General features: G+C 36.4%; 1 protein-coding gene across 4 annotated transcripts in view; it reads left to right on the top strand.

Annotated features, from left to right (window-relative positions):
- SPAG6 (sperm associated antigen 6) overlaps positions 1 to 22796 on the top strand; it is a 66539-nt gene that overhangs the window by 14322 nt on the left and 29421 nt on the right. For 3 of the 4 annotated variants that reach the window (XM_072825402.1, XM_072825403.1, XM_072825400.1), the window contains exons 3-4: positions 3654 to 3820; positions 7310 to 7493. In XM_072825402.1, coding sequence (XP_072681503.1) covers positions 3654 to 3820; positions 7310 to 7493 — 351 coding nt within the window. Of the gene's footprint in view, positions 1 to 2258; positions 2284 to 3653; positions 3821 to 7309; positions 7494 to 22796 lie in introns of those variants that run through there. The other variant, XM_072825401.1, reaches the window with a different exon arrangement.

Genomic DNA, 22796 nt, shown 5'->3' with positions numbered 1-22796 from the left:
TGAGCTTGAGCAGGGGGAGTGGCAGAGAGAGAGAGAGAGAGAGAGAGAGAGAGAGAGAAAGAAGCAGGTTCCTCACTGAGCTTGAAGCCTGACACGGGGCTCCATCTCACAACCCTGAGATAATGATCTGAGCCAAAATCAAGAGTTAGAGGCTTAGCTGTCTGATTCACCCAGGCCTCCCCAAACAAACATATTTTAAACTGAAACTTTAGCTTTTACTTTTATAGGTTCAAAGATTTTAAATTTTTCAAAAGTCTTATTGTGTTACTGTCTGAACTAGGGAATGTGGAAAAGAATGATAGAGCAGGGACGCCTGGGTGGCTAAGTGGCTGAGCCATCTGCCTTTGGCTCAGGTCTTGATCCCAGGGTCCTTCCGGCTCCTTGTGGGGAGCCTGCTTCTCCCTCTGCCTATGTGTCTCTGCCTCTCTCTATGTGTCTCTCATGAATAAATAAATAAAAATATTTTTTACAAAAAAGAATGATAGAGCAGAGGCATCTGCATAGAGGCCTAAATTTGATATTAAATACAGGGATAGAAGGAAAGGAATGGTGTGTCATTTTGTTTATCTTATTTTTCCTGGGCCAGATGTAGTAGAAAAATGGAGGAGAGGGCAGCCCCGGTGGCTTAGCAGTTTAGCGCCACCTTCAGCCCACTGCCTGATCCTGGAGACCCAGGATTGAGTTCCATGTTGGGTTCCCTGCATGGAACCTGCTTCTCCCTCTGCCTGTGTCTCTGCCTCTCTCTCTCTCTGTCTCTAATAAATAAATAAAATATTTTAAAAAAAAAAAATAAAAATGGAGGAGAAAATATATAAAGCAAAAAATTCCTTTGATTATGTGGACAGGTGAAATACATATAGGGAGGTAAAATATTTTACTGCTAAAACTACAAACTGAAAATTTACAAAATTGGGAGACTTATGATATTATTAGCTAAATACCATAACTAATAATAAACACTTAAAACTAAGTTAAACATTATAGGCCCAGATAGATGAATTTATTCTTCAACTTCTTAATGTAAAAGTTCAAAGTTTTTGAGATTTAATTCAAAATAACCAGGATTAATAACCTAATATAGGCTGATTTTCCAATTATATTTCTTTTTATTTTTTTAAAGATTTTATTTATTTATTCATGAGAAACACACAGAGAAAGAGAGAGAGAGAGAGGGAGGCAGAGACACAGGAAGAGGGAGAAGCAGGCTCCATGCAGGGAACTGGACATGGGACTCGATCCTGGGTCTCCAGGATCACGCCCTGGGCCAAAGGCAGCACTAAACCACTGAGCCACCCGGGCTGCCCTCCAATTATATTTCAAAAGGCAATAAGCCACTGCCTTTATATATATCAAATGGGGGTGCGGGGGAGGAAATACCAGAATTATCAGGAAAAAATAACATGAAATGTAATTATTGACTTATTTTATGTTAAAATCATGCATCTTTGTTATGAAAAATCAAGTTATATTCAACAACAACCAAAACCAACCCAATTTAAAAATGGGCAGAGGACTTGAATAGACATTTCAACAAAGAACATGTAAAATGGCCAATATAAGCAAAAAACATAAAAAGGCATTCACTGACATGAGTGCTAGGGAAATGAAAATCAAAACCGCAGGAGTTACCACTTCACACCTGCTAGAGTGCTGTTATTAAAAAACAAAAAACAAAAAGTAAAACGTATTGGTAAGGATGTGGAGAAATTTGAACCTTTGTACTTTGCCGGTAGGAATGTAAAATGGCACAGCAGTTCCTAGATAGTAATGATGATTACACTAATTTGTACACTAAAAAATGGTTTAAAATGGTAATTTTTATGTTATGTGTATTTTGCTACAGTTAAAAAGCCAAAAAAAAAAAAAAAAGATTAATGAAGCAACTAAGGAGAAGACCAAAAAATTATTTTAAATTCAACTTTCTAGAAAGAACTCATGTTAATATTTGGTTATCATTCTGTACTTTGACCTTTTTATTGTGAGGTATTTCAGAAATTATCACTATAAAAACTATAGATAGTCATATTAGCAACACTTATGAGCACAGACACACTGATTTGTTGAATGTGAGCTGTGATCTAGGCGTGAGTAGAAGTGCCTGCAAAGTTAACCAGCCTGAGTGCGATTCAAACTTGCAACTGTGATCTCATACAAGATGACCTCACCAAGCCACCCCTGCCATAAAAATGAGCACTAAGTGAAACTGGAAACTGTGAAAAGCCCCGGGTCACATCGTTACATGTATCTGTGATAAGCATCATTATTCTCTGCTTATGTTATTTGGTAGTAGTGTTTATCTTAATTTGGTCTAATCCTAAGTGTTACTATAAATGTTTTGTTTTTATTCTATTTCAAATGTTTCTGGATATAACATTATAAAAGAATATTGATAATATTTGCTTTTCTAGATCACTGTGGTATGTTTTTAAAGAAAAGATGTAATAACATCTAGTTGAATAGCCTGCTGCAAATTAAGTAAAGTTTAGAAGGTCAAAGGGCATTTTGTTCCAGTTTGAACTCTGTCATTACCTTTCTTGTAACCTTAGACTAAAACAGCATCATTAAAGCCCAAATAGCAGTTGACTATTTTGGGTATTTTATAGTAAGTCAAAGGTAAGATAAAAAATTAGAATAGCCAATCAAATGTCCAAAATGTAATCATTTTTTATCTCCTTATCCCTACCTCCTCAACTTTCAATATGTATTATATGTTTAGCAATCATTAATGAAGAATGTCTGAATTTCTGTTTTCCACCATTTATTAGTTTTGTAATGACTTCTTCACCTTTCTCACCTTTCTTTACCTTTCTCACTTCTTCACCATTCCATTTCCTTACCTGTAAAATGGACGTAATAGGGCCAACTTCATAAGTTTGTTATGACAGTTCAGTGAACTAATATGGAAAATGGAAAACAAGTCCTTTTTTTTTTTTTTTGGAAAACAAGTCCTTAAAACAACGTGTGCATGATAATAAAGTGCCAGATAAATACAAGCTATCTTTTACTATTGTTGCTGTGATGATGATATACCTACTATGTATTCAACTCTAGAGTCAGTATTATGAGAGCTAGTAATACAAAACACTTATCTCAAAGAATTTGTTTCTTTGAAATAGTGTCAGAAATCTGAATTTGCATCCCTTCATCAATGTGAGGCCCTAGCCAGTTGAAATCATAGAAAAGACCGAACAGCTGGAATTAGAGAAAAAAACAAAAGAAAACAAGACAGATGGAAGTCTCCATAGAAGTCTAAGCCCTGAAAGATAGGATTTGCAAAGGCTGGGGAAAACCTACCCCGATCCCCCCTCTACCCTCTACCATGTGGTAGGTAGGCATTAAACTACATACTCCATAATCTTTCTTTGCACTCCTCATGACAGCCTGGTTAGGTCACATAGCTACTATTTGCCAAATCAGGGATTTAAACTTTTAACCTAACTCCAAAGCCTTTCTTGTTTTCATGCTATGCCCCTGCTTGGATAATTACAGGTTATATTATTCCAGTTAGATGCTTCTAAATATATCATTAGTTTTTAGTATATAATTTTTTTGTTTTTACTGATTTTTTATGGTTAATTTTATCTACATATATGCTGAATTTTATATTTGCTTTCTCATTTAATTTTGCTGACATATGTTTGTTCATAACTCAGGTGTAATGTCTTTGCTGAGGCCTCTTCTTCTGGATGTGGTCCCGACGATTCAACAGACTGCTGCATTGGCTCTTGGGAGACTGGCTAATTATAATAATGACTTAGCAGAAGCAGTGGTGAAGGGTGACATTCTTCCCCAGCTTGTTTATTCATTGGCAGAACAGAATGTAAGATTAAAAAAAATGTTTTGTATCTTTTTTGTCTTATATTTTTAAAAATCTGCTAGTTTGGGTACAGTGGCATGCTTGTAGGCATTAGAATTTTAGGATATTAATACAACCTTTAATTCTTTGAACTGCATATAATGTTACCTTTAGGGTATTTTATCTTGGGAGTGATGGGCACATTTTTTCCATTACTGTTAATATAAGAAAACAGATTACACAGTTTTTAATGGGATTATATATAAAGCAGTACTTCTGTGAATGAGAGTCTTAAACCTGTAGGATCAGCTTTAGAGAGCTGTAGGAGCCTTAGCTAAATAAAAAGTTGTTTTCAGCAATCCTTATATGCAGGTGAAATCTGGTTAGTGGAAACTGTGAGACAGCTTGGAAGCAAGGGGAAGAGAAGCATACAAAAGGAAGGAGAATACCTGTAATGGAAGGTTTGGTAAAGTATTTTATACCAAGTATGTAAGCATGTCGGTTCTTTCAAGAGTCATCTAAGGGTGCCCCGATTTTTTTCCCTTTCTATACGGCTCTATTCTATGTTTCTGTACAGCACCACCTAACAATAGTTAAGGACCTTCCTACAGATAGGGTCTTGGTCTGTTTATTCCATTCTATTAGTTTACCATAACCTAAGGATGTATGTTTCTTTTTTGGGGCTATATATTTCTTGATATATTTTAAGATTAAATTCCTATTTATGTAACCAAATGACAACTATCCAATTTAAAAATGGGCTTAAGACTTGAGTAGACAGCTATATACATATAAAGGAGATATATACATGGCCAACAAAGATGAAAAGATGTTTAACAGCATAAGTCATTAGGAAATACAAATCAGAATCACAGCAAAAGATCACTTTACCTACTAGGATGGCCACGACACACACACACACACACACACACACACACACACAAGAAAGAAAAAGAAAAGAAAACTATAACAAGTGTTAGTGAAGATTTGGAGAAATTGGAGCTCTCCTACATTGCTGATATGAGTGTAAAATGGTGCAGCTGCTATACAAAACAGTCTGGCAGTCAAGTTAAACATAATTACCACATGACCCAGCAATTCTGCTAGTTAGATTTCCAAAAAAATTGAAAACAGGTGTTCAAACAAAACTTGTACACAAATGTTTATAGCAGCATTATTCACTATAACAAAAGAATGATTGGATAAAATGTTGGACATCCATATAATGGAATATTATCAGTTGTAAAAAGGGATGAAGTGCTGACACATGCTACAACATGGATAAATCTTGAAAACATTATGCTAAGAGAAAGAAGCCAGACATAAAAGGCTATATATTGTATGATTCCATTTATAGAAAATTTCCAGAATATGCAAATCCATAGAGACAGAAGGAGATTAGAGGTTGCCAAGGTCTGGGAGGAGAGGGGAATGAGGAGTGATTCCTGAACATGTATGCAGTTTCTTGTTGAGCCAGTGAAAATATTCTAGAACTAGACGGTGATGTTTGTACAACACTGTGAATGTGCTAAATGCCACTGAGTTGTACACTTTAAAAATGGTTAAGATAGTAAACATTTTGTGTATTTTATCAGAATAAAAATATAAATCCTAATTGTTTAAAATTTTGCTTATTTTTATAAATTGGAGAGTCATTTACTGACTGTCTTATCTCTACCAGTGGTCTCAGAAATTTTATTTTTCTTGCAGGTGTTCCTTCTATCATCAAATACTATTAGACTTTGTTCTTCCTGGACTCTTAGCTCTTTCTTTCGAGGGCAGAGTCTGTGTTTTGGTATCCCATGAAGAAGGTTCTCAATAGATCTAAATGCGAATGAATGTCCATGAGCTGTAGAGACAAAAAAAAAAGTGCTAGGGCAGAAGTAAGGAGAAAGTGAGAATGTGAAGCAGTATTTCTAGGCTTCTGTCTCCTTCATCTACCAGTCCTTTAATTCATTTCTCACAGGATTTAATCTCTTCTTTATGAGGTACAAAGTCCCTGGCATGGCTTTTTTTTTTTTTTTTTTTTTTCTTAAGGCAATTCTTTTGGTGAGGAATGGGAGAGAAGAGAGTGGAATTTGGAGAAGCGGAAATTAAGAGAAAGGGGAAATGGGATCAGAAGGTGTGAATTATAGGCACTGTAGTTAACAGTGACTATCGATGCCCAGTAATTGTGAATTTGAAAATTCTGCCATATAAAAAGTCACATTAGCTTAAGGTGATGACAGGAAATTTATCACCATTATTTTTCCATGATTATAAGAAAATAATAGCTATTTTAAAACTCTAAGTTTTATAGTAAGTAGATATTTGTTACTGTCTTTAATCTTTATAACAAATATTTTAATATCTATATGTTGACATTTAAGAACCTAAAGAAATATATCAAATCAAAATATTATTATTGTATATTTCTTATATCATCAACATATACCAATTTTTTATATTTAATATGTTAAAATACACTTGATATATTTTCTTTCCTATAATTTTTGTTGTATTTTAATCTTTTAGCTAAAGTAAAATAGTATGCTTTCAAAATGGGTGCTGTAGTCACCTAGTCACTTTTAATTGTCACTGTAAAGAAATAAAAACTTGGAATCTAAAATAGAGGATTAATCGGGTTCTATTAATAAAAAAAAGAGATTATTACTATGTGATTATGCTAACCATAAAACAACAGTGAGTGTTATAGCCAAACACTTCCTCTACATTTAATTTTTTTAGTTATATGAAGAAAAACATGTTAGTATTGTGTTTCAGGTTTTTTATTTCTCAATCTGATAAAATTTTATATAGAAAATATTATAAATATGAAGCATTACTTAAAATTCACCTTACAAATAGAAGTCATTTGTATTTATCGTTTTTAAAAAAGCATTTCTAAGAGGGGATAAGTAACACATCCCCTTGTTTGACTAGTTTATTTACCAGGAAGGGTTTTAAAATATATCATGAGTGTTTTGCCTTTACATTTATCCAATAATTGGTAGTGTATCTCGAAACATGGTTGTTATTTCAGGATAACTTGGGACACCCAAAAGATTAGTTGAGGTCATGAAAGGCCTACCATGCTTAGAGACTGAGGCCAAGTAAAGGAAATGAATTTGTCAGTGGACAGTTTTGTTGCACATGCTAACAATCTAAGAGTTCCCATGGGTCAAACAAATACTTTTCAATGTGATGCAGATACAGAAGATCTCATTATTTTCTGAATTGGTAGGAAATACAATGTTTATATTTTATTTTATTTTACACAATTTCCAAATGAATGTTTCAGAACAAAACATTTGAAGTGTAACTTAAGACTTAACATTATTTCAGTTTAGTTACTGAACAAAAGCAATAGGAGAACATCAAAAGATTTTGCAGGATGTTTTTCATCTTTTGTATTGAAAAGCTGTTGACCTTTATTTATACTAATGTCATTTTCATGTTGGTTTTGGTCTATTTTAACCTTTGGTTTTATGAGTGCTTAATTCACTTTGAGTTTTATCTATTTTATCATTGTAGCGTTTTTACAAAAAAGCAGCTGCTTTTGTGTTACGAGCAGTTGGTAAACATTCTCCTCAACTAGCTCAGGCAATAGTTGATTGTGGAGCACTGGATACGCTGGTGATATGCTTGGAAGATTTTGACCCTGGAGTCAAGGAGGCTGCAGCTTGGGCACTTGGATATATTGCAAGACATAATGCAGGTAATGGAGCATATCTGAAAACAGGATTATTAAAATTTAGATTTATTAGGTAAATCTGGTTTTGCTTAGTGAGCTATAGATGCAGTTCTAATGATGTTTCCATACATTATGGGAGATAAGTTTTGAATGATGGCCAAATTGTTTGGATCACAAATTCACAAAAACCTACACATTTCAGTCTTGGGAGAAGATATTTGCAAATGACATATCCAAAATCTATAGAGAACTTATCAAACTCAACACCTGAAAAACAAATAATCCAGTTAAGAAATGGGCAGAAGACATCCAGATGGCTAACAGACACACGAAAAAATGCTCAACATCACTCATCATCAGGGAAATACAAATCAAAACCACGATAAGATACCACCTCATACCTGTCAGAATGGCTAAAATTAACAACACAGGAAACAACAGATGTTGGTGAGGATGTGGAGAAGGGGGAACCCTCTTGCGTTGTTGGTGGGAATACAAACTAGTGCAGCCACTCTGGAAAACAGTATGGAGGTTCCTCAAAAAGTTAAAAATAGAGCTGCCCTATGATCCAGCAATTGCACAACGAGGTACTTACCCAAAGGCTACAAAAATACTGATTTGAAGGGGCGCATGCACACTGATGTTTATAGCAGCATTATCAATAACAGCCAAATAATGGAAAGAGCCCAAATATCTGTCAACTGATGAATGGATGAAGAAGATGTGGTAAATTGCTGGAGGGGAGATGGGTGGGGGGAAGGGGTAATTGGGTGATGGACATTAAGGAGGGCGTTTAATGTAATGAGAACTGGATGTTATGTGCAACTGATGAATCACTAAATTCTACCTCTGAAACTAATAATACACTATATGTTAACTAACTTGAATTTAAATAAAATCTTTAAATAAATAAATAAAATACAAATCTATTAACATATATATAGATATAGATACATAATGGAATATTACTCAGCCATCAAAGAGAATGAAGAATGATGAAATTTTGTCATTTGCAAAGACATGGGTAGAGCTAGAAAGTATTATGCTAAGTGAAATAAGTCAGTCAGAGAAAGACAAACACCTTTGATTTCACTCATATGCAGAATTTAAGAAACAAAACAGATAAACGGAAGGGAAAAAAAGAGAGCAGGAAGCAAACCATTAGAGATTCTTCACTATAGAGAAAAAACAGAGGGTGGCTGGGGAGGAGCTGGGAAAGGAGATGGGCTAAATGGGGGGTGGGTATTAAGGAGGGCACGTATTGTGATGAGCACTGTGTGTCATACGTAAGTGAAGAATCACTAACTTCTACTCCTGAAACCAACATTACACTGTATGTTAACTAGCTAGAATATAAATAAAAATTTGAAAAGAAGAAAACCCTACGCATTTCAGTCATTATCTTAGTTGGCAGAAAAGAAATTTGAAGATGGAAAGAGAAAGGGAGTGGGGAATGAGGAGAGTGAGATATTGATGGATTCTCAAAGACCTTGGTAAATTGGTTCAGTGAAAAAATTTTAGTTTGTCACTCTTCGGGGGATATTGGGTCTTTATTCTCTCTCATGATAGGGGTGTTCTAAACCAGGCAGGAGACATATTACTTGAATGAATAGTGTTGAAGAGAAATGGACATGATAATTTCTAGAATATATTTGTATTGAGCCCATATTGGCAAGAAGAAGGGGAAGGAGGAGTACCTTCTTTTATAAACTCACAGCTCAATGAAGTCATCAAGAAGGACATGGACCTCTTGTGTGAAGTTTGTGCTGACACACCTGATTGGTAAAGAATATAGAGGGAACAAAATTTCCCCCACCACTTTACAGAAGTTGTTAAACAATATGAACAGATAATACAAGAAAATACAGTTTCATTTTTTTATTTTTTATTTTTTAAAGATTTTATTTATTCATTCATTCATGAGAGACACACAGAGAGAGAGAGAGGGGCAGAGACACAGGCAGATGGAGAAGCAGGCTCCATGCAGGGAGCCCAATGTGGGACCCGATCCCAGGTCTCCAGGATCACACCCTGGGCTGAAGGCGGCGCTAAACTGCTGAGCCACCCGGGCTGCCCCAAAAATACAGTTTTAAAACAAACATGTAAAAATGATCAACTTCACTAGTAATCGAAGGGCTGCATATTAAAACATCAGTGCAAATGTCTTTTTCCATTTAATATTATTTAGAGGAAAAAAGAGAAAAGCAGAAATGTAGCCAAATGGCTGAGAACACAGTGGCGTTAGGATCTGAGTTTGAGTCCAAGTTGTATCACTTAGTTTCTGTATGACCTTGAACATGGCTTTTAAACTTCCTGAACCTCACTTAACTTCCTCATCGGCAAAAGATGGCACCTGAAAGTAGGTGTTTCAGAGATTTACTGTGAGCACAATGAGATAATATATGCAAAGCACTTAGACCAGTAGGCACATGGTAAATATTCAATAAATATAAGATATTAGTAATAATACTGAAGGTTGGAGAAGACATGATGTTTATACCCATTGGTGAAGGCATACAAATTATATAAACTTGTAGAAAGCAGCTCGGCAAAACTAAGTCGTGAAAGAGTTCATGGCTACTCTAAAAAGTCTGCTTTGGGAATTCATCCTAAAGAAAGCATTCCATAGAATGAAAAAGTTATATTCATGCAAATGTTATCATAGTATTATTTATAATATCAAAAACCCTCAAATATTGGGCAGGAATTTAGCAATTAAATTGTGGTAGTTTTTACTTAATGGAATTTCACTTGGCAAATTAAAAAGTTAATTATGAATCCTACATGGTAACATGGAAATGTGATTGTAATGTAAAAAAGAGATAAAATTACATATTGCAATTATAATAATATAAAAATAAGTTTTTTATGTGGACATAATTTTTTTTTAAACTTTCCTCTTTTTTTTTTTTTTTAAGATTTATTTATTCATGAGAGACAGAGAGAGAGAGAGGCAGAGACACAAGGGAGAGGGAGAAGCAGGCTCCATGCAGGAAGCCTGATGCAAGGCAAGATCCCGGGTCTCTAGGATCACACCCTGGGCTGGAGGCAGCACTAAACTGCTGAGCCACCTGGGCTGCCCGTGGACATAAATTTCAAAGAAATACACATTTGTGTTACTAGGGTGATAGAATTAAGGATATATTTGTTTTCCATATTTTTAAGTGTGTGTGTATGTATAAAACAGTAGGTACCACTTAGTACTTACTGTGTGCCTGGCTCTGTGCAGTATGCTTCAGATACATTATGTCATTTTGATTACTGTTACTCCATAGGGTGGGTATTACCCTGTTAAACAGAGGAAGAAAATGTAACTTAGAGAGGGTGACTCAAAGTTGCCTAAATGGTGGAACCTGAATTTGAGTCTAAATATGTCTGACTTCAAAGCCCATGTTAACCACAGACCATAACAGCTTCACTCAATATATCTTAAAAGAGCGAAGAAGGAATTAAAAATGGAAATATGAAGAGGTTCTCCCATGGTTATGTTTAATTTGGTTCTTAAAATGGCAACACTATTAGAGACAAAAAGGGAAGAAAATGATGCAAAAATAAGTGGAGAAAGAAAGCTATTGTCATGCCTAGAACGATTCTGAATCAGTATACTAAAATGATTTTCTGGGGCACCTGGGGGGCTCAGTCAGTTAAGCATCTGGCTCTTGGTTTCAACTCAGGTCATGATCTCAGGGTTGTGGGATTGAGCCTTACATCTGGCTCCCCACTGATCAGAGTCTGCTTCTCTCTCCCTCTCCCTCTTCTCCCCCCCACCCCTGCTCACTTACTCTCTCTTTCTCTCAAATAAATAAAATAAAATCTTAAAAAAGTATAGTTCTTTAATATCTGGATTTTGGTTTTCCAAATAGGGTCACCTAGGACTATTCTTTAATATATGTTGATTGAGGAAACTAAGGTAGTTTTTTTGTTTTTAAGATTTATTTGAAAGACAGTTGGGGCAGGGAAGGGGCAGAGGGAGAGAGAGAGAACCTTGAGCAGACTACCCACTGAGCATGGAGCCCAACATGACACGAGACTTGCTCCCATGACCCAGAATCCTGGACCTGAGCCAAAATCAGGAGTTGGATGCTTAACCAACTGATCTGCCCAGGCACTCCTAAGGCAGTGTTTTAAATCAGAAGCTGGTTACCATGAGAAACTGGTTATCATATTTAGTTTTGGGTTTTGCTGTTGTTGTTGCATGTGGTCAGAGGACTTTATGGCAAATAGATTGTAATATGAATATTTCAAAAGGCGGTGCAAAGGAGCTTTGAGAGACTGCCGTACAGATACATTGTCAGGCAGGTGCCTATAGATAACCTTTCTCTATCTCCCTTTTGTTGAGTCTGAGGCTAAATGATTATAGTTCATAAATAGAATCTGTCTTAGGGATTCCATTCCAATTTCTTGCTATAATCTGGCTCCCACATGGAATTCCCACTGTAATTTCAATATTTCACAGTAGTTAGGGATCTGGGACCCAGAAGCTCCCAGAAGAGATTACTGCATAGATTTCTCAGAAGGAAAGGGAATTGTTACCCAGTAGGCAATAAAAGAAGTCATCACTCACATCCTGAATTAGTGAAAATAGAGGGTTTACCTCTAAATAACCTGGTTTCTTTTTCAATGATTTCCTAAAAATAGAATAAGATTAATCGGAGGACACTCAGTGTTTTCTTCTTAGTATTAGGAGAATATTTCATAGACAGTTCAGGAAATAGAAACCTTAAGTGGAGATGCAAAAGAGATAAAGTGTACCTGTAAGGGCAATAGAAGGAAAACGTTTTGTGTCTCAGAAACAAAAATAAAGTAAGCATGCAATTAGAAGAGAAAAATCAATAGGCACCATCTGACTTGTTCTTACTTGAAAGATACAACTTCTAAAAGTTATTTCTATGAGTAGATTTTAAAGCGTTTTAGATAATCAAAGGGAACTGGAGACAAACAACCCGAAATGGTGTGGGGTTTTTTTATTTTTTAACTCTGTGTGAATCGTAACATTAAATTTCTGTGGTTGAATCACCAGTTATTGAATATACTTGACATATAGACCTCTTACTAGGAAGATAAATAAACTATTTCTTTGTTTTCTCCTGCTTTTTAAATAAAAGCTGAGATAAATCCTTAGATTGGTTCTTTCTTCTTCCTTCTCTCTGGATTCTCCCAGTCTGCAGCATTATTCTATTAACATATTTAACTCATCCATATTGACTTCTCACTGTATCTGAGGATTAGTCTTGCTTTTGGAGATAATAGAAGGATGAGGCGAGGAGCCTGCGTGGACTAAAAGTGTGAGGGGCGAGGAAGAATGAACCATGGGTCTCTGCAGGTGCAGGGCTTCCACCTGGAGGGGCCCAGAGGAGTGTGTCGCCCTCTCCAGGCCCTGCTCCCCTGCTCCCCACTGGCAGCCTCTCTCTGGCTTCCTTACTGTGGTAGCACAGCAGCTTCCCAGAGGAGCTGCTTCCAGTGACCTTGAATCAAGGGTGTGGGAGCAGGGAGGGTAGCACTTGGGACTAAGGTGAGAGCAATAGCCTAGCTGAAAACATGAGGAAGGAGGAACCATACTAAGGTTTTGTAGGTATGATTTTCCACATTTCCACTTAAAAATAAGTTTTAAGTGTTTATTCTGGAAGTTTTAGCTAAATATGCCATCTCTTTATATACTTTTGCTGTCTCAGAGTAAACTTTGTTCTCAAGCCCAGCAAAAGGAATATAGTACATTTGGTTAGGTGTCCTAAAACATTTTAATCATTGCTATAATTGTCATATTATATAGATGAGGAAACTGAAGTAGAGAGGGGAAGGATTTATTCTGGCCCGGCAGCAATTTATGATGGAACTGTCTGGCAATTACTCAGAATCTTTCAGAGATTCTTCCTTTTTATACTGTGAGTATGTAAAGTGTTTGAGAGCTCATCATTCTTCATTTTAAGCTCCTCATTGTATCTAAAAGTCTTGCCAGATACCTCTGTTTTTAATCCCTCATGGCTGGTTTCCACATGTGTGACTATCCTTTCTCCTATAGACTTGATTGATGTCCACAGGACTAAATCAAATGAGAGATTTCCATCCCAGCTCAGTGGCAGTTAGGAGATAAGACTGCCAGAATGAGCAGTGCTGGCAGGAACTGGCTGGTTTGGATACTATAGAAACATTTAGTAGATTATATTCTATTTGCCTAATAGATAATATAAAGAAGGGATCCAGATCAAGCTGGCCAGCCTGTTTCTTTTCTATCTTTATGTAGAATGATGACATGATAAATAGAGAAAATAATTTTAAAATTCAGAGTTTTGCAAATATTCTTCTCATACCACCCATCTATCAATACCAATAGGCTAAACCCATGTGGAACAGCCTTAGGAAGCAGTAATTAATTTTTGAAAAATCCACATATTCATGACAAATATCTGAGATAAACAGGGACTTTGTACTGTGTGGATGAGGGGGTGAAGGGGACTATAGCCTGGTAATTAAAAATTATTTTAAAAGTCCTACAGATGACTGTCTTTACTGATGCCTGTAGATAATGATGTTGATTTCTGTACTGTCTTTTTCTTTGTACAACTTGTTTTATCTTGGAGGGGTCAAGGAACACATGAGCATCTGATGTATATGAGATTGTATGTATTACCTGTTATACCTATTTTGATCCTAACATTGATTTCCACAAATACCTTTTCTACGTATTTAAGTGTTGGTGAAAAAAAGATAAAGTGCAAATAAATGTCTTATCCATGTTCTTTTGTCATGGAGGCCAAATATGTTAAAGTAACACTTTAATTATAACTTTACTTCAGTAGTTACCTCCTTTGATAGTCATTTTTAGGATTAGTTTGTGTGCTAGCTAGAAGAAAAATATGTTGTGAATGCTTCTGTATTTTCATTTATTGTGATTTTTAAAGTTATAAACTCTTGTTTGCTAAAATCTTCTGAGATTTTTTTCATGCACCTTTTTTTAGAATTTAGAATATGAAACAATAACATAATTCTGTAATCTCAGATTCCTAAGTCCTTGAGGCCTGTAACTTTATATATGAGGCTAGCAAACAATTTATTGCCATCATCATCATTGTAATCATCAAAAAGTATCTGAGGCACTTATGTGTATGTTACCATGTCTTCAAAGTAAAATAAGTTGGCTAATATCTTACCTCCAGGACTTTATAATGTAAGGTAGAAAAATTGATAGAGATGAGTATAAAAGTCATCCAGACAGCTGGGCACATTAGACAGAAATGTGCTGTCCTAAGAGTACATATAAAATACTGGGTGATTCTAAGTTGGACCAAGTAAAGGGTGAATGACAAGTCAAGCTTTTTGTGCCATTGCAGAAAGGGCAATAATCTTTATATTATTCTTAAGAACCTCGTTACATCCAGATAACCACTGGACAGACTTTGGGCATAGAAATAAAAACAAGTGACATTGATAGTACAGTTATAGGAGAAAGGAAAGTCCTACCCATCAAAATATTTCCTCTACTTGATGTCATCTAATATTCTTTTAGTCTGAGGCTTTGTTTTCTGTTTGGAAATATCTGCACAAGAAATGTCACTAAATTGTGTACTGAGTAGGTAAAGACAAGGGTATTTGTAACCTATTAGTTTAGAAATAAATCAAGTTTGAACAGTACATCATAACATATTTTTGGAGTTTGAACAAAAGCATTTTTCAAACTTGATTTATTTTCCAGTCACTAGCATATAAAACTGTCCAACACCCTTTAGATATTGAGGGGAAAAAACTTTTTTATTTATATTTGTAATTTTCAAAGTTCATTAGTCATCGTGTATTTGAAGTTTGAAAGTACTGCAATTAAGCATTTAATAAACATCTGCAAGAGAATTACTTCTTGAAAGCTTAGGACTTTGTTAGCATAGAATTATACTTTGAGGGGAGACTGGGTGGCAAAGTCAGCTGAGCCTCAGAATCTTGGTTTCAGCTCAGGTTGGGAGGGGTGGTGAGATCAGCCCCACAACAGGCCCCCAGCTCAGTAAGAAGTCTGCTTGAGATTCTCTTTCTGCCCCTCCCCCTCACCTAAAACAAAAAGAATTGTATTTTGAAATAAGTCACGTTCATCATCTTATCCTACCATAAATTTTAAAATCCACTGTCTACAGGGAAAATACTGTATAATTACCATGTTATCTGGCTGATTTTGCAGTTAACTTTTAGGGCCTACTCTGCTCTCATCTGTGGCTATAGATGAATGAACCAGCTTGCTAGAAAAATGTAGTGTAAATTAATTGCATTAGAGTATTTTGCTCAAGATAGGACCTCTGGCCTTGAAAAAGTGTTAACTGCAGTTATTTAACTATTTGTGTGATTATTCTATTAGAAGCCATTTCTCTATATCTCCTTTGATTTTAAACTACAGTTTTACCAATATGGTACTGCACTAGTCACACGTTACTGTCACGTACTTGAATGGTGGGTAGGGCATCTAAGGAACTAAATTTCTGTCTACCTCTAACATAAATTTAAAAATCGATAACCAATTACTGGTAAGTTTTTAGGTATGATCGAAGCAACATAGGCATGTGAATCTACTTTTTCAGCTGTAAATTTTTTGAAATCTAAATACAGATCGAGTTTTTCCAATGAAAATTTAGAAGCCAAATTGAGATGCAGCAAAGTGCAAAATATCCACTAAATTCTAAGACTTGATGTGGAAAAAAAAGTGAAATATCTCATTAAAAATTTTGAATGTTGCTTGTATATTTAAATTATAATATTTTGGACATGTATTAAAGAATGTATTTTATTAAAATTAATTTCACCTATTTCTCTGTTTTTAAAAGATTTTACTCATTTATTTGACAGAGGGAGGGAGAGGGAGAGAGAGAGCCCAAGCAGGGGAAGTAGTAGAGGGAGAGGGAGAACAGGTTCCCCATTACGCAGGGAGTCTGATGTGGGGCTCAATTCCAGAATCTTGAGATCATGACCTGAACTGAAGGAGGGCACTTAACAGACTGAGCCACCCAGGTGCCCCTAATTTCACCTATTTCTTTTTGCTTTTTAAATGTGGCTACTAGAAAATTTTATTTTATTATTTTTTTAATGCTGGATTCCTTTCTTGAATTATCTAGCTTTCTAAAGTTTTTTCTTAATTAAGATTTTTTTACTTATTTATTTGAGAGAGAGTGAGAGAGACCATGAGTGGGGGGAAAGGGCAGAAGGGGTGAGAAAGAAGCAGATTCCCCACTAAACAGGGAAACAACCTATCAGTAAGCTCCATCCCAGGACCCCAAGATCATGACCTGACCCAGAGGCAGTGCTTAACTGATTGAGCCACCCTGGCACCCCACTACTAGAATATTTTTAATTATATATGTGACTCGCATTCCTATTGGACAGTACTAACTTAGAATTAGCACCCTATGCTTTGTGTTTATTTGTTAAAAGGCAATATACTGGTAACGCTGTGGTCTTAAAAAGTCATATACATAATATTCATGTTTTTTTAATCAGTGAAACTAAACTGTAGTATACAGTAAATTAAGGAATTCAGAACTAAAAATACCATTTGGGGAGAAGTAAGTGATGATTCAACTTCAAGTAATCTCTTACTCAATGTAAGGACTAAAATATACTTTATAAGATAAGTGGCCAGACTGCCAAACTCACACATGGTGAGACATGATGGTGGAGACATTTACTTATAAAATAAACAATTTTGCAGTACCTATTAGGTTGCTGTATATTAGGTTGACCTACATGAAGTTACCTATATTCAATTGGTTCTGATTGAACAAAAACAGAAGTTTATGTGGTTTAATCTGAAAATATCAAGAACCTCAGGAATGCCTGGGTGGCTCAGTGGTTGAGCATCTGCCTTAGACTCAGGTCGTGATCCCAAGGTTATGGGATCGAGTTCTGCCTCAGGCTTCTCATAGGGAGCCTACTTCTCCCTCTGCCTATGTCTCTGCCTCTCTCTGTGTGTCTCCCATGAATAAACAAAAAAATATATTTTTTAAAAAAACCTCAAAAAATGTCAACACTCTTCCCCTTAGTAATTGTAGCTCTGGGCCGCTATCAGAAGTAAACACACACGTGCATGTATGTTTGTGTAACCTGTGGAGTTCTAGATGTACGTATGTATGACCAGTGGTAGCCAGCCTCCAAGATGCCCCACAGAGGTCCTGTGTCCTGGTATTCACACTCTTGTATAGGCCCCTCCCACATCATACTAGGATCAGTCTGTGTGGCCACTAGAATATGGCAGAAACGATGGTAGGTTACCTCTGAGAATAGGTGACCAGCTGTCAGAGAGGTCTCTGTCCCAGGGTCTTTCTCCCTTTCTGTCTCTCATCACTTATTCTGGGGAAAGCCAGCCTCTATGACAATGGGGACAGTCAGACAAGCTAGGGAAAGGCCCACATGGTGAGAAGCAGAGATCCCTCAACAACCAGCAAGAAACTGGAGCTTCCCAACAACTACACTCAGCTGAGTGAGCCTGGAAGCAGATTGTCCCCACGTTGTGCCCTCAAATGACTACAGCCATTTGTGTGACACCAACTTCATGAATAACTTGGAGCCACAACCACCCAGCTGGGCTGCTGCTGGATTCCTGACCCACAGAAAATGTGAGATAATAGATGATGATGTTTGAAGCTGCTGAGTTTGGGTCATTTGTTACACAGCAATAAATAACATACATAATCTTTAATGCACAAAGAGGTTCACTCTGCTGTACTTTATAATGGCCCAAACTCAAACCACGATTTAGAACAAGAGAATGTTCTAAAGCAGGGAAATGGTTAAGTAAATTATGGCATGTATTTACTCACGGGGGTATTATGCAATTATTAAAAATATCAGGCAGGATCTATCCTTAGGAATAGACGCGGGCAGTGGAAGCCCATGGGTAGCTTCTAGGAACAACTCAGAGGGAGTCACACCAAGAATGTTGGACCAGGAGCCACCTTTATCAAAGCATGGAGCAAACTTTCTAACCATCCAGTGTTTCGTTTCCCTTTTCTGTTTCCTCTGTGTGTGTGCTTGTAGAGAACACCAGCTACCCTTGCCTGTCCAGCCTCTTCAGCAGCCAGAGTGACTTGAAGGCAGGGACTTAGCACTGGGCTAGAGCAAAGAAAGCGTGCCAGGGATGTCACAATCATAAAATGCACCCTTTCCACTTCAGTTTACTTTTTTTGAAGTGCGAAGCAAAACTGTAAGCAGAGTGAAGGTACAACCGGGGCCTCAGCATTATAGACTTATCCAGCAATTGGAAACAAATGAAAACATTTCTAGATACAAAAAGTATATTTTGTAAAAGATCTGATTCCCAGGAATTTAGTATCCGTTTTCTTGTGGATGGAGCATTATAAACTCTCTCTGTAGCTTTTGCCTCCTATTTGGCTTAGTCTTAGCTGTGAAGTTGTTAATAAGTCAAAAACTAAAGATTGCCAAAATTTGGGGGTTTTAAAAATTGCTCTAAATCTTATGTTACTTATTGACTTCCAAGGCCATGCCCAAGTCTTTCTCATTTCCCACATTTTCTTTCTCTTGCCTCCACTTCTTGTTCTCACCGTATTTTGAAGCTGCTTTTTATATTTGAGCCTGTGTGCAGTCCATCCCAGCTGATTGTAATTTCTTACTACAGCACCATTAACTCCAGATCAATGGCTTACTTGACTCACTTGACTTTTTAAAAGAACCAGAATTATTTAACCTTCAAAGCATATGTATGTACGTTAACCCTTAATCTCTCAAACACTCCACCCATGTGTATGAGTTAGACTGATGGCTCTGAGGATTGGAAAGACATGGTGTGGAAATAATGTAGGAAAAATGGCATCTGTGAGGTGGAGGAGATAAATAAAAAATCATATATTAGACTCTTTCATAATTATATGAAAATTCTCTCTCCACCCTTTTCTCACCCTGCAACTGGAGAGGTCTATCTCTCAGCTCAGAATTATAGATATCATGAGCCTTGTTACCTACAGAAGGATGTTGCCTCTCTTAGATGTGTTGGTGAAGAATAAAGCCAGCCTCCATGATGGCCCCTCAACCCCCAATGATGCCCACCTCCTCCTACTCACATCCTTGTGTAGCCTCCTCCCACATTTCACTGGTGCAATATAGCAGAAATGATGGTATGTGACTTCTGAGGTTAGATTATGAAAGACTGCAGGCTTTGTCTTGGGTTCTCTCTTTTGGATCACTCACTCTGGGAAAGGCCTCATTATAAGCCACCTATGGAAAGGCCCCAGAAATGGGGAGGACCTAATGAAGTCTTCTTCAACACCCAACATATAAGGAGTGTGCTTAAAAGCAGATCTTCTAGACCCAGTCAAGTGCCCCACCAGTGAAAGGCCCCACCCTGAGACACCCAGCTAAGGTGCTTCCAGATTCCTGAACTACAGAAACCATGACATAGTGTTTCCTGTTTCAAGCAGCTAAATTGGTGTGATTTGTTACATAGTAGTAGATAACTAAGCAGTAGATTAGCTGGGTTAGACCAAAACCAGGACAAATTTCTTCCACTTTGGAAATGCCATTCCTAAACTCATACTGGAGTATGGTCAGTATATAACCAGCTTTGGCAATTGCCAACACCATATTTGCTTTTGCTATAGTTTTACCAAATCATGAAAAATTTGGTTGAATGGGGTGACTGATTATTCCAATACAAGATTATCATAAGTGTGTAGCCAAATTTTAAATGTATTTTTAACCTACTTTATTTCAAAAAGGTTTTGAAGTGATAGTGATACATTTTACGGCCAGATGCAAAAACCATCCTATCTTGTGGATAAACAGGGCCACCTGAGTGCAGAGAAATGATGATTCATGACTTTCTTTTAGCTTTTTTTTTTTTTAAGATTTTATTTATTTATTCATGAGAGACACAGAGAGAGGCAGAGACATAGGCAGAGGGAGAAGCAGGCTCCCTATGAGAAGCCTGAGGTGGAACTCGATCCCATAACCTTAGGATCATGACCTGAGCCAAGGCAGATGCTCAACCACTGAGCCACCCAGGTGCCCCTCTTTTTAATATAACTTTTTATAGGGCTTAGAAACAGTGAGTTAAATGTGGTGTTTGAAAAAATAATTTAAAAAACAATAAAATTAAAAGAAATTAGAGTTCCTGAGATGTTTGATTTACCTAATTATTTCTCAATGAGTGTGCTAAATTCGTAATTTTTCTTCTTTTTTTCCTTCGGAGAATCTCTTCATTTTGAGACCTTTTGATGAGTTCTCCTGATCACTTAATTTTGCTCAAAGTCTTCTCTCCTACATCTCCAGTATGAGAAAAATTACTTAAGTATTGGAATATATGTTTAGGTTAATTCTTTTTTTTTGCAGGCCAACTTTTAAGTTTTCATCGGTTTCCTGAAATTTGCCACTGAATTTATTTTATTTTATTTATAAATAACAAATCATGTTCTTTTATGACTCCAAAAATCATTACTTTTGCACATCTAGGAGGCCTCCCACAGGTCATTTTAGAAGGTATGAATTTTAAGCCCAGGGTTGTGAAGTGATGGTTACAGGCTGTAGATGGCCCACAGATGGACGGGGTTTATTTGGCTTGCATTATATTGTCTCACAGAGTGTTCTTAAAAAAAAAAAAAAAAAAAGCCAACACTTAAAAACTGGGCAATTTCACATTAAAAATCAGATTTCTGGCTTCTCTTGAAAAATTATAGGCCTATATTCTCACATAGCAACCCTGGACTCAAGCTAAGTAATTGCTGCTGCTTGTAGCTGGTGCATATACTTTTCCTGTTTTGTACTGCTACCCCACTTAGTATTTTTCTTACACCTTCTGTCTTCACTTATTTGACTTACTTGCCTGGGCCCTGTGGACATGTGAGTTTGCCACTCCAGATCTAAACAAACAACCTTCCCCAGCAATTAAGAGGAGGACTTGAAGCCAGCAAGCCTGTGTGAGCTGAGCCCTGTTAAAACAAAATCCCTTTTCCCTGACTTCCCTGTTACAGTCATGCCTGTTATATATGCTGATGGGCATTCCTGTCCTCCTCTTGTCAACATAAAGTCATTTCTAACATTCCATTAATCCAGCTTTAGATAGCATTAATTTTATGAATGTTGTTGTCCTTTATGCAGTGTCTTTTTGTTTTACAATGGAAGTATACTGAGTATTTTTGATTTTACTAAATTAATGTTTTTGATCCATTGAAGTTGTAACACTTCACACCTGTTAGAGTGTACTGCAAATTCAGCCTTTATTTTGTTAGGAAAAGAAAAACCCAAGACAAAAGCCCAGGTCCCAAGAACAGCACAGAATAAAATTCTTAAGAAAAGGCAACTGTGTGAGAAGCAATGAGTTCTCACCCAAATTTTTCATATTAAGAATACACAAAGAATTGTAGGCACATAAGCCCTTACAGATATTATTAGAAAGGATCATGGAAAAACTGAGAGTCAGAAGTGTGAAGGGTGACCACCCTTGTCATGGTCCCAGGGAGGAGTCTGCCTTACATCCTTCACTCAACAATGAGCTGTTCATGAGGCCCAATAGAACCAGTTATTCCTTTACTGAAAGCAGCTGACCATCAGATCTGAGGATTGTATATTCAGTTTTCCATATGTCTGCAATAAATGGCTTTCATTATTATTTATGAAAAAGGGAAGTGCTATTGTATAGTTTTATACCCTCTGACAATTTGCAGTCTAAAATATTGTTATAAATTAATAATGTTTCACATTTTAAAAATAATATTTTAACTTAAATGTAATAAGGGCATACATTAAGACAAGAGGGCAAGTGTAAAAGAGTAAATGGATAGTATTTCTACTATATATTAGTAATTTTCAAAAGATTTCCAATTTTCAAAATGCTTAAAGGAGGCATACCCCACCATTTTTATTTTTATTTATTTATTTTTGATGAAAGACAGAGAAGCAGGCTCCCTGCAAGGAGCCTGATGTGGGACTGGATCCCAGGACTCTGGGATCACACGCTGAGCCAAAGGCAGACGCTCAACCAGTGAGCCACCCAGCTGTCCCCATACCATTTTATTTTTATTTTTATTTTTTTCCATTTTTTTTAAATAGAAAATTTCTTCTATATTGAGAAATAAGCTAAAATGTTTATATTTTTTCTTTATAATAGCATTATTAGTATAGTTAGCATAGCAGTGGCTGTGTGTATGGACAAAGACATGTTCATATTTCTTTTATTTAAAAAAATTATAATCACATCAAAGAAAATTTGGCAAATTGAGAAGAAAAATATATCAGCAATAGTACCACCAATCCACTATAAATCCTGTTAGTATGTTGGTTATATTAACATAACCCTCTTTCTCTGCATTTTTCTTTGTATAACTACTTCTAATATTGCTTGTTATCTAA

Source organism: Canis lupus, chromosome 5, assembly GCF_048164855.1.
Source record: "Canis lupus baileyi chromosome 5, mCanLup2.hap1, whole genome shotgun sequence".
NCBI lineage: Eukaryota > Metazoa > Chordata > Mammalia > Carnivora > Canidae > Canis > Canis lupus.
Note: the sequence above shows the minus strand (reverse complement) of the source record. Positions and strands in the feature narration are given on the sequence as shown.